Source organism: Pelodiscus sinensis, chromosome 22 (genome assembly GCF_052426305.1).
Source record: "Pelodiscus sinensis isolate ZL-2025 chromosome 22, ASM5242630v1, whole genome shotgun sequence".
Lineage (NCBI taxonomy): Eukaryota > Metazoa > Chordata > Testudines > Trionychidae > Pelodiscus > Pelodiscus sinensis.
The window spans coordinates 8,404,375-8,421,415 of record NC_143073.1 but is presented as its reverse complement, the minus strand read 5'-3'; the positions used below and the strand labels follow the sequence as shown (position 1 = coordinate 8,421,415).

At 46.1% G+C, this 17,041-nt stretch overlaps 1 protein-coding gene across 13 annotated transcripts in view; it reads left to right on the top strand.

The window, feature by feature from the left end:
- The window catches only part of MEF2D (myocyte enhancer factor 2D), a 224,709-nt gene extending 216,966 nt beyond the window's left edge, over positions 1–7,743 (top strand). For 12 of the 13 annotated variants that reach the window (XM_075907987.2, XM_075907993.2, XM_075907989.2 and 9 more), the window contains 2 exons: positions 1,576–1,759; positions 7,359–7,743. In XM_075907987.2, the coding sequence (XP_075764102.2) occupies positions 1,576–1,759; positions 7,359–7,686 (512 nt within the window). In that variant the 3' untranslated portion in view covers positions 7,687–7,743. The remainder of the gene's footprint in view (positions 1–1,575; positions 1,760–7,358) is intronic. The other variant, XM_075907990.2, reaches the window with a different exon arrangement.
- The last annotated feature ends 9,298 nt before the right edge of the window (positions 7,744–17,041 follow it).

Here is a 17,041-nt window from a genome sequence, read left to right as displayed (position 1 = left end):
CTGCCAGCACAGCCAGCCAGCCCTTTGCACTGCGGTGTAATCCCACAGTTCCCTGTAAGAACCCCTCACCCTTTCTGCTGGGAGCCAGCAGGAAGCAGGTTAGCACCTGCCATACTACCCTGCCTTCATCCTACTCCAACCCTTAGCTCCAGCTTACAACCAGAAGGTGGCTCCCTCTGTGCTGCTCCTCCTGCTGTCAGCATGTACAGCACCTAGCACCCTGCGGCCTCCCATCTGCTACCATATTAATAAGAAGATGACAAGATTTTTAGAAGGCTGAGTCAGGAGGAAGAACGGAGAGGAGGGGGTGGCTGTGCACTGGTGGGTGGAGTGGAGCAGATTAGGAAGCCAAGACAGCTTGTGTCTGATTACGCAGGAGGATCACATGGAGTTTGTTAAAGTGATGGCCTTGCTGATATGTCAGCTAACTCAATTAAACAGCAGCAAGATCAATGTCTGCAGCCGCTTTTATCATGCCAGACATCTCAAGGAGCTTTCATAACAAAACAAGACGCTGATCAAACACAAAAAGTTGATTATTCCATTAAGATGCAGGCGCGTCTTTTGGTTCAGACATAAACTAATTCTAATCAACGGAATGTAACAGTCCCGCTTCCATTTCCTCTGTGCTGCTTAGCCCTGCCCTGGGGTAGAAGTGCTGCTTGGTGCACTGTACAGAGTGAAATAACTTGGGTAAGCATATGAATGTGGGCACCACTACCTCCTAGTTTGGGCGGTGGGAATACACCAGTGCCCTGTACTGGGTGGAATTGGCATGTATATTTATGTTTATATTAGGGATAGAATAGCCCGCTGAATTGGTTAAATGGAGAAGCCCTTGCCTGTGACATGCCCGGGCCACTGCGAACAAGGGCTTCTCCAGATGCAGCCCCTGCCTGCAATGTGCCAGGGCCCAGCCACGGAGAGGGGCTGCGCTAGGAAAAAACGCTCCGTCCCAGTTAACCAGTTAACATTTCACATCCCTCGTTTATATCCTACAATCCTGTACAGGATAGTGTGTGTATGCATGTGTGTGCGTGCGCACATGTGCATGCATGCGTGTGTGGACATTTGTGCAATTTATATACCGCTACCCTCCACTGGAATCAGTGTGTGTGTGTGTGTGTGTGTGTGTGTGTGTGTGTGTGTGTGTGTGTGTGTGTGTGCAAAGGTGCGCATTTCTACAGCACTTCCATGTATGGGATGTAATCCCTTTATGTGTGTGCAGGAACCTCTGCAGTCTCTTGGATGGAATCAGAGCTGCTTATTCATGTGTCATGTGCCCTATATGGCACACAGCTAATGGTGATTCTCCTTTAACTCAAATGGCCGAGGTCTGTGGTTTTGGAAAAGGAGGATGTGCAGTCTATCTCCAGTTTTGCTGGGCTGTTCTGGGCAACTGTAGTGCACAGCACAGTGGCACCTGCGAGGTTCCTTAGCTGCCTACATTTTTATCACAACTTGGAGAAGGATTTGGCCTTCACCCTCTGGCTAGCTCAGAATTCGGTGTTGAGACAGACTTGCCGCCGAAATAGTGAAGAATTTTGCTTCTTAACAGTGTGTCTTCTCTTTCAGATTACCAGCTGACCAGTGCGGAGTTATCCTCTCTCCCGGCGTTCAGTTCACCCAGCGGGTTGTCGCTCGGCAACATCTCTGCCTGGCAGCAGCAACAGCAGCAGCAGCAACAACAGCAGCAGCAGCAGCAGCAACAACAACAACAACAACAACATCTTGTTCCTGTATCGCTAAGCAACTTAATGTAAGGGAAATGGAGGCGTATTACTTACCTGATACTGCTTTAGAGAACATCCATTCTGACCACTGTCTATTAAGTGTCATCCAGATACCACTGTATCGAACCTTACCACGCCAGAGTTTGATCTTTTGGCATTTGATTTAGCAGGTCTAGTTAAGACCCGCTAAATTGAACACTGAGGGTGGCTTCAGTCAGCGCCGTGGCAGTCGCAAGGAATAAGGGAAGCTGACAGGAACATTTGCTTCTGTCGGCCTCCCTCTGTGAAGATAGCACTGAGCTCGGCTTAAGGTAACCCAACTCCAGCTATGTATTTTACGTAGCTGGAGTTGTGTGCCTTAACCCGACATTCCAGTTATAGTTTAGACCTGGCCTTAGATGAAAACATTTCAGTCCTCAGTCAGTCCATTTCCTCAAATGCATGCTGTAGCTGTGTATGTCGACAGCAGTTAGTCATGATTTGAGGAGGCAGTTTTGCCTAGTGGTTGGAGCAAAGAGGTCATGGAACCATCACTCCTCAGTTCCATGCCTGGTTGTTCCAAAGACTCCCAAGTCACTTCCTTACTCTGTGCCTCAATTTTCCTCTAGTAAAATGAGGAGAATGAGACTGATCTACCTTACAAGGCCTTAATTTAATGTATTTTTAAATTCTGGTCTGGAGAGTTCTCTAGAAGGGCAAATTCTTATTCCTTTAGTGTTTAAGATGGTTGACATTTTGGTGAAAAATGAAAAAAACATTATAGTTCTCTACTGAAATCCCACTATGGTGCCTCATGGAAGTTACAGTTCGGATGCTCCCATTCTGTATAGACAACGCTCCCTCAACAGACTACATTTCCCATGGTGTAACTTGGGCTTCCTCCTTGTGAGGGGATGCAGTTGCATCATGAGAGTTCCTGGCCATGGTGCTTCATGGGAGATGTAGTCAAGAGCAGGGGCATGAGGAAACCAAGCTACACTCCTGTGGGGTATCACAGAAGCTGTCCGAATAGAAATATTTCAGTGTTTTGTCTGAAAAAACGAGTTTGGTCTTTGTGATGACAATGAAAGCTTTCTGCAGAAAGTGGACATTGTTTTGCAAAAACGAAAACCTGATTTCCAACTGAAAACCTGCCAGAGCTCTAAGCATCGTTGTCAGAGGGCATTGGTAGCGAACCGTGGAATCCCTGACGAGTTCAGAACCTGTGCAACCTGCTGCCTGCAGCCACTCCTGAGTAATAATAGAATAATATTACACACTGCACTGCAGGCTACAGACAGCACCCTCATTAAGATGGTTCTGTGCTATGCCCCCAGGTTTGAGCAGCAGTGAGTCTGACTGCGGGTGGCCGATAACGAGCCCAACCAAACCAGTCATGAACTTTGGGGAATTCTGTGTCTGAACATTGATAGGAATACCAGGGGCTTCATTAGGGTTGCCAGGTGTCCGGTATTGACCTGGACAGTCTGGTATTTTTGCCTCCTGTCCGGTAAAAAAATTCAGAAAATACTGGACATCTAAAATGTCTGGTATTTTCTGATTTTTTTTTTCCCCTCCTGCCAGGAGGCAAAAATACTGAACACCTGGCAACCCTATGACACACTCAGCAACTGGGCCCAGCCCCCGGATCCGCTAACAGGCCCCCCAGATGTCCCCCCAACCCTGGTACCTGGTTCCACAGAGGCTTGTCTTGTGGCTGCAGCAGAAAAACAAAATGGACATCAGCAAAAAAAACGTTTCTTAAAGGGGCTGTCCCTTTTTTTTTTGTTCAACAACTGTGGTCCCCTCCCCTCCTTATTTTTTCCTCAACAGAATTTTTTTCCAGTGTTTTTTTTTCTTTTGGGGCGGGAGGGGGGAGGAGTTTGGTATTTTTGGATAAACCATCTGGCATCCCTAGGCTTCATTTGCTATGTGGGCATGGAGTTGCCTCCCCCAGACCAAGCCCCCCTCGCAGGGTCTCAGAGCCCAGGTTATAGCCAGAGCCCAGATGTCTACACTGCAATATTAGAGCCCCCACAAGCCTCAGTCAGCTGACCTCAGCGGGCCGACAGCCTCGCAGGGCCTTTGGGCAAAGCGGGAGTGGGGGAACTTCTCTGCACCTGGAAGGGGTGGGGCCTTGTGTGGAAGGGGCGGGGCTGTGGCTAGGCAGCCTTCAGCATCGCCTGGAGGGTGCCGCACCTCCCTCAAGCAGCCCTGAGTGCTGCCCCACACGCTCCGGCCACAATTTAAAGGGCCCTGGATGCTGCTACGGTATCAGTGGTGGCACATGGGAACTCTGGGTCTTTTTGTACCACTAAGCCTCCCCTTTGCCCCTCCTCCCCCCATCAGCAGGCCTGACTGACCTGGATCAACTGTGCCCATGCCATGAGTTTTTTATAGGGCAGATCATACCCTTAGGGAGAAGACATTTCCTGCCCCAAATATCTTGCAATCGAACTAGACGAAATAACAGTTGTTGTCCTCCTTCCCAAATGGGAAACTGAGGCCCAGAAAGTAAGGGCTTGTCTACATGGGGAGGCTGACCCAAACAGCTCTTGTGCAATAGCTCCCCTTGTGGCCCCTTTATTTTGCACTAAATAGGGGGCTTCCAAAGCTGAGTAATTACTCGTGGAATGAGGAGTAACAGTAGTTTGAATTAGGATCTTTAATTCGAACTACCCACTCCGTGCCGCGTGTAGCCGCGGGCACGGAGTTTGGACTAAGGGGGATTTAAAAATGGTGTCGCCCGGGAACATGCAAATGAGGCCCGGGATATTTAAATCCCAGGCTTCATTTGCAACTCTGCTTGCCCTAATTACCCTACCTAGCTCCAACAAACGAGCTAGTGTAGACGTACCCTAAGAGAGCATCTGCGCAGGGAGCCATTGCAGTCCACATTGTATCTAGGAGTGAGCCTCTCAGCCAGAGACCCATGCCCGGGCACTCAAAAATGCTGCAGAGATGGCGGGACCCGTGTTCTCAAGTCACAGCCAGGGTGGGCTTGACAGTCGGAGTGACAGTCTCAGAACATCTTGATCCCAGGAGCAGCGCAGACACGACTTGGGTGGCTTGTGCTAGGTCATGCAACACCTAGGGGGCAGAGGCAGGGATGGGACATTGCCAGAAGTCTAGCCTGGGTGTGCAGCTGCCTTTGGGGGAGTCAAAGGCAGGCAGCCAGTTTGATCAACCCACGGTCAGGCCGGGCTGTCAGCAGAATGAGCAGGAGGCTTGTGTGTGCAGGGGCATGTGACCTTCCTCAGTCCTTGGCCTGAACTGTCGTGTTGGGCTGTCTGCTGGGAAGATGCATTCACCACCAACAATGACTGTTTACCATGTTACGTGGAATCTGGACAAGCCTGATCCTCAATCCCCAGTCCAGACTTTTCGCTCCTCAAAACACTTTTCATTTGTAATGAGCCTCTGGGGGGTAAATCAGCAGAGATGGAGCCACCCTGGTTGACATCAGCGCAGGATTTGGCCCTGTTGCTGTAAAAAGATCACGTTATCTGGTTGAGCACTGTGCAGAAATCTCTAGCACGGTCCGGAGCAATGAAAGGGATCCTGGTGTGTTCAGACTGTAGGAGAATGTTGCAGTCAGCTGGCGACTGTGTGTGTGTGTGTCACTGCCATCTACTGGTCAGAATGAGACCTGAGTGTTCAAGGCCCCCTCCGTTGAATAATTGCTCACTTTATAATTAGGATGATTGTTTACTTGTGTTACCACCGTAAGTAGGTGCCCTCTTCATGAGCCAGCAGCCCTCCAGTGTGCCCGGTGCTGTACAAACCCAGAACGGTGCTTAGAGGACCTAATCAAGGTCCCCCTACCTTTTGCTAGATGCTGCAACAGCGGCACCATGGTAGTGCATCCGTGAAGACACGACCTGCAGCACTGTGAGGAGCTCTCCCCTTGGCACGGCATGCCACCTCCCTGAGAGGGGTTAGGTTGGCAGGAAAATTCGAGTGCTGCCTCTACTAAGGATATCAAATCCTATTTAGTCGGTTAACTGGTTAAACATTATGTTTAACCAATTAACTGTTTAAAAAGGGGCGAGCAGAGGTGCCACTCCAGCTCGGGTTGGGCTGGAGCTGACCCCCACTAACAGGGTGATGTTTACTGGTTAACCAGTTTACCATTCACATCCCTAGTTTCAACCAGGGAGTAGGTCAGTTCCACTGGGTTGTTCAGAGGGTTGGATTTTCAGTGGCTCTGAGTTACATAGCTATATTGACCTACTTTCCTCATTAACCAAAGAGCTGGCTGCCCAATTGATCTGGCTAGAAAATCGTTTCTTTCCGCCATGTGAAACGTTTCAGTGAATATTTTGTGATTTTCAGCTACAGTTTTCTGTGGTGCTGTTGTGGCCATGGGAGCCCCACGGTATGAAAGAGATGAGGTGGGCGGGGCAACATCTTTCATTGGATCTGCTGTTCTTGATGAAAGAGACAAGCTTCACGCTCCACAGCTTGGACTCTCATTAGACAAGACAAATGAGGGCGGGACGTCTGGGGGTGGGGGAAAGACCCACAGAGAGAGAGAGAGAGGAAGTGGCAGGCTCACGCAGGTTGGCAACATGGCCAGGAGCAGATCCCAGGTCTTCTGGTTCCCAGTCTAGCGCATGCTCTTTGCCTATTACTGCCCTTCCAAGCCCACTAGCAGTGCAAGCTATGTTGCTGGCAATAACTGTGTAGTGAGGGCTGGCAGCTTTCTGACCTTGGAATGATCAAATCATCCTGTAGCCCAGTTGAGACTTTTAGGGAGTAGCATCTCCTAGACATAATGGCTCCTTTAGGTTGCTCCTGCAGCATAAATGGGCCTTAGCGGGGCGGGAGGATGCCTGGTACAGTGGTCTTCTGCTAAGTCATTAGGTTGGGCTTTCAGAGACTTGGGTTCTTGTGCTGAGTCTGGGTGATTTGGGAGCCAGCGACTTCCTTTCTCTGTCTCCGGTTCACCATGTAAACCAGCGGGGGCAACTTGAGGGCTGCATGCAACCCAGTGGGGTTCTTGGTGTGGCCCATGAGATATTTTGTTGGCCCTTGTCCATGCACAGGGTTGCCAGATTCTGCTGTTTTTCATCCACATGTTTTGGTTTTCCTACCGACATGACTGAAGGGACAGGCCCGCAGAGCAAGGTCACGTGACATGAGGCGGGGGCTGATTCCACGCAACACCGACTGGGAGCGCCGGGTACTCCCTCCGCAGCCAGTCCCAGCGCTGCGACCGTTCCATCCTCGCACATTCAAGGGACGGAATCAGAGTTAGCAAAACGACCCCCTCCCGAGAGAGCGTCTTGGTTACGACAATCTGGTGGCCCATTGAGATGAAGGAGGCCACTCACACCTTAGCCTTGGTTGCCTCTCACTGGTATAGACTAATAATATTGAACTGCACTGAGATGGATAAGATCTCGGAATTGCTGTAACAGAAAAGGCCTTTACTAATCAACATTTCTCTCTCCCCCTTTCTCCATCTGTTTCTTTTTTACCTTCTCTGCGATTGTCTCGTCCTCCTTTCCTAACCCGTGTGCGTATGCCTATGTTTTCTCCCCTTCCTCCCTTCCCATTCTTGCCTCTCGTCTTCCCCCATTCCCTTCTTGTCTCCTGCCTCCCCTTTCCCTCTCTCCGCTCTCCGTCCCTCCACGGTTGCAGACAAGGGAGCCACTTATCTCACACCACCACGTTGACTGTCAACACCAACCCCAACATCAGCATCAAGTCGGAGCCGGTCTCGCCCAATCGGGACCGTAACACTGCCACGCCGCTCAGCTCTTTCCCACACCAGAGCCGGCATGAGCCAACGGGGCGCTCACCCGTCGACAGCCTCAGCAGCAACGCCAGCTCCTACGAAGGCAACGATCGGGACGACCCCGCCCGAGCTGATTTCGGCTCGTCCCTTGGCCTCCTGAGACCCACGCCCGAGGCCGAGGGAGAGAGCCCGTCCGTAAAGCGCGTGAGGCTGGATGCCTGGGTAACATAACCAGTCCCGACTCTGTGCGAGCTACTTTCTGCTCACGTCCGGGTGGGGGCGGGTGGATAAGGGTGGGGTGGGGTGGGATTGTTACCAGTGATCTGGCTGGGAGGGGGAGGGGGAATGGGTGGAGCTACACGGGTTCGGGGTGGGGGTGGGGGACTTATTATAAACTGCCTGAGAAATAGCTTTAGGATTTTGTAGGCTTTCGTTCTAGCGCCGCAGGCGACGTTTGCAGCACAGAAGGCACTCCACGGCTGACAGCAGCTTAGACTCAAGTATAAGAAGCGGGGTGGGGTGGGGAAACGTGTCACCAAAAAAAAAAAAAAGTCACTTATCCCAGCGAACAAGTGTTGGGCATTGCGTGCTAGGTTGTTGTCGATAAAATTCCACCCACTGGCGCTCAGGAATTGGGGAGAGCTTGACACACCTGCCCAGTTGATAAGATCAGACCTGATTCTGAGAGAAGAGTGCCTTTGACGAGAACTACACATAGGAATTCTGTGTGGACGCAGGGAATTTCTTATGCACGCACGTACATGTGCACATTTTTGCTCCGATTCTGCAAGGCTCTGTGCCCTCCCAATTCCCATTCATGTGCCGGTCCTTTTCAGCCAAATTCAAATAGAGCTGAGGGGTTTTGCACCAATCAGAGGGTGGCGTTGAACACTGCTTCAGTGCCACTCCAATAGCATAGCACTTCAGTGAGACTTAAGCGATGCCTCTCTTTCCTGGCCCCTCAGCACCACAGGTGGCTGAACTGGTAACCTACCAATGCTGTGGATCAGATGCCGTGTCTCTGCACTGTTTGTAGCTCTTGCTCAGGGCCCAGCATGCTCAGGAAGATCAGACTGCTGATCAATATCACAGGAGGGTTGGCTTCTTCTAATCAGTTTCAACTCCAATTATGTTGCTAAATTAACAATGAATAATAATAATCATCTGTTCAAAGAGAGCTTTCGCAGTGCAATTTATAGGGTCAGATTGTGAGCCAGCGTAAGTCACCCTAGCTGCATTGTATAATTGGCAAGTAGTCTGGCAAAGGTCAGTGTCGTCCGTGGCACTAAAAGGTGACTTTGCACTGCCAGAACCATATAAAGGGACCTTAGTGTAAACGAGAATCAGGCCCTTGATTTTTAGGGCTTTAACCGGGAATTGAGATGAAATTGAATGAAAGAAAACATCCCCTCTCGTAGATCATCAGATTTGTGCCAACCATTTTTGCAAATGGCAGGTTTTCGAACACCCCACTGAGGTCTAGAGCACTGCATGCTGGAAATAATGCACATACCTGAAAAATGTAAGGGGGGCAGATCATATCAATATTTATAATAAATCAGTTTCACCCACCAAAGATGGGGGGAAAAGATAAATGTGTAAATCTTACCTCAATTAAAATTGATACTAATCAGATGTTGGCGAAGCTGTAGATTTAAATTAAAGCTGATAACACACAGGAAAAATGATTCACGGACACTTATAAGAATTTTTTAATTTAAATTCTAATTTTTTTTTATTGAAATGTGAAGAATTCTGAACAGCATGTCAGGAATATTTGCAAAATAGCCGCCAACTTGTTTTCTTCCCCAAAATGCAAATTTTTTTAACAGTAACTTGAAATTAGAAAGTTCTGGTCAATTTTATTGAAGAATAAGGGGAAAATGTATGAAAAATTCATTGAACATTGTTTTCCTTCCCCTTCCTCTTCATCAAAATCCAGAATTTTTGAAATGCCTAAAATTCTGTAGCCTGGATTATCGCAAAATGGGTGGGGGAAGATTGCAAACCTTCTATTGAGGGTTTATTTTTGAAATATTGAAATCTTGATTAAAATTTTTGTTGTGATTGGAAACATTCCAACTTGGTGTTTTACATTAGGAGTTCAACTGAGGGAAGTCAGAGCAGTAGAAACCGGGGAGGGCATCACCCTGGGATATTTTCTTCCTGTACAAGCCATTCAAGCTGATTTCTCCTGTCACAATGGCTCAGGCAGTTAGCTACATCACAGATGGGACAGAACATACATCTTCATCCCTTCCTGACAATATTACCACCAATGTACTGTACTGACCCGACCCTAATATACTGTAATCGGCTCAGTTAAAGCTTTATGCGCTCCAGCGAGTAGAAACACACACGTTGTGGAACTGTGTAAGACTTTACTCGAGTCTTGATACAAACAGAGGCTGATAAAACCATGATCAGGGTTGTGAATTAGCAAGACAAAAAATACATTCTTTGATCTGACGTCCCATTGGGGTCCCTGGGCGCTTTGCCACTGATTTCAGTGGCCGCAAGATGCCTCAGAGTTGAGCAGAGAGAGAGCTTATTGTGTTTAGTGCTTATTCATGTAAGGTAAAATTCAACCTAAGCAGAGTCCCGTAATGCCCTATGTGGAGGAAGAGGGCATTTCTGGTGGTGTATATAGGTGGGGAGGGTGTATCTGCATGGGCTGAATTCCAGCCACCTAACCAAATCCCTGGCTTTGATGAAGTAATTGGTACAATGCTTCCATTCATTTTAGTGGGCCAGGAGTCGTATGGTCTCCCTAAGCAACAACGAGGAGTCCTGTGGCACCTTAGAGAGATGTATTGGGGATAACTCACTTCATCTGACCAAGTGGATTCTCCCCCTAAAAGCTAATGCCCTAATAAATCTGCTAGTCTCTGGCTATGTCTAGACTGCAAGCCTCTTTCGAAAGAGAGCGTCTAGACTGCACGTTGAACTTTCGAAAAAGCGGCTTGCTTTTTCGAAAGAAAGCATCCAGTGAGTCTGGATGCTCTCTTTCGAAGAAGCCCTATTTACATTGAAGAACGCCTTCTTTCGAAAGAGGAACTTTCGAAAGAAGGCGTTCTTCCTCGTGAAATGAGGTTTACCGCCATCGAAAGAAAAGCCGCGTTCTTTCGATTTAATTTTGAAAGAACACGGCTTGAGTCTGGACGCAGGTGAGGTTTTTTCGAAAAAAGGCTATTTTTTTCGAAAAAAACCCTGAGTCTGGACACAGCCTCTGAGTGCCACCAGACTACGCGTTGTTCCTGGAGGCACTGACTAACCTGGTGACCCCTCTGAGACTTTTTGGCCGAAACAGTTACCCGACGGGGCATTTGCCCCCTTTGGTGACTGCCTCGAGGGGGCGTGTGTGGAATGAGAAGATCTGCTCAAAATCAGGCGATGAAGCTGTGGGCCGCAGAGCACTCCAGCTCACCCCGTTGCTCTGATGGTACCACGAAAGGGTAGGCACAGCACCTGCTGCGTGGGTAACAGCAGTGGTTTTTTAATGGCAGCCGCTGTGCATTCCAGCCAGAAACACCCTCTCTCCCGACACCCTCTACTCCTTTAATGTCCCATCCCATCCTGGTGTTTATTTTGCCCTCCAATCCAGGCAGGAGCGCATTTTTCACCCTTCACCCCGCCCCATGATTCCTTTCCCAAAATTATATAAACCAAAGGGCGAAACCCTTGCTGGTGTCCATTGGTGCATGATGATGGAGCTACGCCCAGTTGACACCAGCTGAGGGACTGGCAAAATGCAAAGGGGCGAATAGTGAAGGAGGCGTTTCATTAGTCATTTCCAGCAGGTGTTTTCTCCCCATGGTTATTGGTGCGTGCTGCCCTTCCGGCTCATTGGCCAGCTGGCAAACGCTGGTAAGGCAGTCTCCTCTCTCATTATTAGGTAAGATCGTCAAATGCTTTCTTCTCCAGCAGTGAATGCTGGGTAGCTTCCCCCCATCTCCCTACAGCTCCTGGGGGTCAGCGGATGGAAACGAAAAAGAAAGCCAGTGAAGCTAGCTCAGGAATCTTGTACTGAAGGGCTTTTGGGAACTCCTGCAGATAACAGTTCAGTCCCTCCTTTCACCTGCATTTGTGCATGGATGAGCAGTAGAATCAGGACCTAGTTTATTCCCTAATCTGCTCTCCCATCCTGCCTTTTATGTGTATCCTGTGTTTGGGCTCATGGTCCTTCCTCTCCTCTCCCCTCTCCCCCCAGACCTGCAAGGGCATCTCAGTTCTGCACCAGTGTTGACATACCCTGGCATATGAAAGCTTTGTTTTCACTTGGTTCATTACCTATGTCAGTGGAGTTCTGCTGCCATTTGTGGCTGCTCCTTGAAATAAGTGAATTCTTTTTCAGCGTCTGCCAACTCCGTGGCTTAGAGATCTGCCCAGAAATACTTCAAAGGGGAGGAGGAAAAAGTCATGGTAGGGTTTATGAATGTAGCTTTTTGCAACCCACCATTATTCCAGAAGCCTCTAGACTTTTAGGGCATGTCTACACTAGGAAATAATTTTGAAACAACTAAATTTGAAATAACAACTCCCGAAATAAAATCGAAATAACGTTATTCCCCAAGGAAAGCAGAAGGACAGACTTCGAAATAACCAGCCTGTTATTTGAAAATAACAGGCTTAGTAGTGTAAATGCTCTGCTTATTATTTCGAAAGAAGAGGGGTTATTTTGAAATAACTCCCTAGTGTAGACCAGGGCTTAGACTACTTCCAATTCAACAGGAGATGGAAGATTGTGAGAAAGGCCTGTTGAAATTAGAGTAGCTAAAGAATAAGAATAATAAAGCACTACAATGCGAGAGTTTCAAAAACGGAACATTTTCATTTGTTTTTCAACATTTCCCGCAACATTTTTTTTCAATGGGACCTTTTTTTCCCCCTATGGTGTGCCATTTTTCAAAATTCTCCATTAGAAAATTGAAAAGTTTCTGTTTTGAAATGAACATTTTTGGCTTAGGACATTTTCAGTTTTGTAAAAGCCCTTCCATGCAACTGTGCTGGCCAACCAAAATTAGCAATAAGGGGAGGGGGGGAAGCGCCCCCCCAACCCAAAAATAAACAGTTACATGAAAAAGCAATGCAATAAAGGCAGGTACTCTTAAGAGGGGAAAGGGAAAATGTAAACAAAATCTCCTTTTGAGAGATGAAATTTGCCTTTCTTTTTTAGAGAAAAAACATTTTATGTTGAATTAATTTTTAATTAAATGATTTTTGCCTAGTTCTCCTGGATCTCAAGCCTCTCTAAATGTATCTGTGCCTTTAAAATAGGCTCTCCTTGTCAGATTTCAGTTCATTTCCCCAAGGGAAACAAACCATCATCATAAAAGCCAACATTGCAACTGGTGCAAACTAGACCTCTTTGTTAGGAGCCTGAACATAGAGGCCATGGATTGACTGTGCACAGAGACTGAACTTTCCTCAGGGAGTTATTCCAGAGCAATGAGTGGCAGTAGCAATGCTGCTGACTGCATGGTTCTATGGATCAAGGAAGGACTTCATTTTCCAAGCCCACCAGCTTTTCTCTGGTGAATAACAGGGCTCAAGTGGCGCTGTTTATCCTATATAATCACATGCTAACTTAGCACTTTGGCAATTTCAGAGGAATTCGCTCACAGGTTTTTCCACAGATAATTTCTACCATGACTTTTTCCCCTCCTTAAATGGAATTCTTCTATGTGCAAAGACCCAGTCGAAGCCTGTGGAATATTAGACCCACGAGTATCCAAGCCCATATGGCTTATATAGCAATTAAGTGGTAGACGCATCTCCTGTCGACCCCTCTGCGCATGGATGAGTTTCATCCTGAGCATTAGATCGCCGGCAGGTGTAAATCAGTGTGTTTTCCACTGATCTACACCAAGGATTTGGGTGAATTGTGGGTTTATGGGCTACTGCCGCCTTGCAAAATTATGAACATGGAGCAGCTCGGGAACAAAATTCTACTCCGGCATAATGACGGACAAATCAGCTCATGATTCTGTTTGCTTGTCCAAGAGACCTCAAAAGCTGAGCAATTTGTAACTTTGACCACACTTTTTGTGAGGAAAAGTTTTGATTTTTTTTTCGTTTTGTTAAAAAAAAGTTTCCAACTTTCAACAGATTTTTTTTCCCCCACCATAAAACAGTTGACTGTTTTCCTGATGAGCTTGCAATCCAGAGTGAATTTTGCAAGTTGTGCTGCAAACTGGGCGGTATTTGGAAGTCTCTGTGGCAGGCTTTATGTGGCCTACATATGTCAATCTAAGCAGAAGTCCCCAACCTGAAACGTATCTGACCATCAAAATCAGACAAAGCCCACCTTATTACCTTAGTGATGTTTGGGTACCATCCATCCATCTGAAGGCTTTGCATGGCCTTTGAAACTGAGCAGAACACAAAGCATTTCTCATCAATTTTATTTTTCCTTCACTATCCTGCAAATAAACACTTTTTCTCTTGTCGGGAGACTGTACAGTGGAATATCATTTGCTGCTCTCAGTGCATTCTTTAGTCAAGAGGATCCCAAATGATTAACTCCGTTGACAGGTATAAAATACCATCTGGTACTCGACCATCTGACCTGAACAAACCTGAGGAAAAACCTTTTTGCTCATTAACGTCACACCTTAACTCCCAACTTGGAACGTCTACCTTGGAGCTAAGAGCATGGAAAATAAAAAGGCAACTGGGTGCATATATATATATAGAGAGAGAGAGACACAGAGAGAGACACAGAGAGAGACCATCAATTGACTGGCTAAATTGGTTACAAAACGGCATTCAACTGACAAGCAGCTAGTATTTAAAATAAATAAAAAGCCAAGGTTCAAAACAGATCTTCAGAAATCTGGTGGAGGGACTCTAAAAGGTGTATTGGCTCCACCCATATGCAAATATGGCTTGTGGGAAAGTTGGGACTGTACCATGTGAATTGACAAAGGTGGGAATGGGGTTTGACAACTGCATTAGCTTCACCATTTGGGTGAAATGATTTTTGAGTTTGTTTGGGATGTCTTTTTGTCTGGGTTATTCTCTATTTTACCACAGACTGTAGAATCCAATAACCTCCTCCTAATTTTCAAAAGACAAACAAAAGGATGACAATCTAAGAAATCAACACCCTCCTTTGTGCTTCTATAAATATGTTTCTGATCTTTTAATTTTATTTCTCGTGCTCCACTGTACTGTTGACAGTTACATTGTGTATAATTTTTTTTAATTTGGAATTTTTGCGTTGTATAGGGTTTAGTTTTAAAAATATATATATATTTTTTCCATTTTTTAAAAAGGGGTGTTGCAAAAAAGAATTGCACGATTTAAATGACAAATAGTTAAAATGCTGCAGTTTTTAGAGATATGGAAGCAAAATGGAGCTTATTTATTCTCAAAAGCTATAAAAGGTGTAAAATGCATGAAGAAAAAAACATTTACAAAAAACAAAAAAAATAGACAAAAAAAGTGTAACCTGAACAAAGTGTAGCGTTAAAAAAATTTTAAAACGATTACAACAATGAAAAACAGCTAATATATTGTGTTTGGCTAGTTTGCTTTTGTTTTTAATTGTTCCTTTTTTGAGAATGAAATACAATTGTGTATATTTTTCATATAAGAAGTATGCACTGATATGTTTCAAAAAATGATATATTACTTTCTAAAGGTGTGGTTACTTACCAAAGTCTGTTTCTGATCTTTTCCTTCTTGAAACCTATGTGGATCCTTCGACATACATACTCTGGAGTTAAACACAAAGAGGCCTAATTCAAGTTACACTAAGACCTCTTTACATTGCTGTGGAAGAGGAAAGGAGAGAGAAATTAAAATGGCTTCATCTTAAAGCTTCTTTACACTCCGAGAGTGGTGTAAAGAGTCTTTTGTGTAACAGGTTTCTCAAGCAACTTAGATGTTGGGTTTGCTTTGATGTGTGGTATCTTCCCTACCAGCACCAAAAATGTAGGGCGTAGCCTAGGTTCTGAGCAGATTTTAACCATAGGTTAACTGTTCCATCAGAAACTGTTTTAACCCATCAGGAGAACAAAATAGTCCTTCATGGATGGGGCGTGAGACAAATCAAGACATGCACTGAGAATTTCTTGGGTAGATTCAGACTCAAACACAACACTGGATTCCTGTTTAAAATCATATTTTGTTGAGTAGATTCCAGTGCATGAAATTGGATCAGGAGTTTCATCTGCATACATCCTGGAAGTTGTAGCATTGTGGTGCCCTGGTTGGTGTTCCTTTCAACCCCTTGAGTATGCTATATTTGGCCATAAAAAGGCCATTTGACTGTGTTGGGACAGATTGTGGTCATGTGTTTTTTTTTCAGCCCTAACGTTTATAGAAATTCTAGGTCATTTCAACAATAATGTTATATTTCCTGTTGTCTCTTAGGAAAAGGAGCTGGGTTTGATTCCCCTCTTTGTGACTAAGAAACTAAGGGGAGGAGGGAGGGAAGGAGGCAGCAAAATTTCAGAGATCGGTGTCTTTTCAAATATTGGTTGGCAGCAAAACATTGTCAAATGTTCTATTGGACATGGGGTCTCCTGCGTTCGAAGGGCAGAGAGGGGAATCTCTCGAAGCTTGAGTAGGATGCTGAGAAACTAGATAAATTTCACAGAGCACAACTTCTCCGGCAGTGTACAGGGACCTCCTCATTGAGTCAGTTATAGTTGTGACTACGTGGAGGCCCTTTTATGCTGCCAGAGTGGTGGAAAGGAGAAAGGGGAAAGGTACAGATAACTGAATAGAAATAATTGGACAGCAAAAGTCCATAGAGTTTTCCAGTGGAAATCAAATACCATTGCATATGGGAACAGGAATAAATTGGGTTGAATGGAAATAAGGCCAGAGGGAAAATCTTGCAACCTACCATCCCGTTGCTTTGCCGGAGCAATCCGGGGTCAACTCAATGCAAATTTCATACTTGGTTCCCATCTGTATAGTAGGCTAAAGCCAAACACAAGGGGCTTGGTTCTTCGCAGGCCTGCTTCTTGAGTAATTCCTAAGGCTGCTGCGAAGTGAGTGTAGAATGTTGCTGTCTCGCGTTTCACACTCACATTGCACTGACGTCAACGAGCAAATAAGGGGCCAGCCAGCCGCAAATCAGGGAGCTAGAAAGCCAGATCAGTGTTGTGGCCTGAGCCCACTTCTGGACTTAGGCAGTGAAGTACGTGGGATCAAATCCACCACTGGTGTAAACTGCAGTTAGTAGAACCATGATGAAGCTGTTGGTAGTGGGGGTAGGAAGTCATTTTGGAATCCCTGGATTGGAGGGATGGCTATGTTAATTGAGTTCTTTCTAAATGTTGGCACTATTACTACCGCTTGTTCCTTCGAGCTTAGCAGAAATCTCCTCCATAGAACGTACTTTACCAGCAACAAATCACATGGTTTTCTGAAATTTTGCATATTAAGGGTCTTATCCTAACTCCCCACCCTGAGTTATACAGCCGTAAAGCAATATTACTACCCAGAAGGTCACGTGGGGATACAGGGCAGAATTAAGTGTAAACTAGAGCTGATGAAGAAAAAAAACAGAGTGTCTGTGTTTCACACGAGGAAGCAAAGACAATTGTCTTAACTTCCACACTGCTGAAAA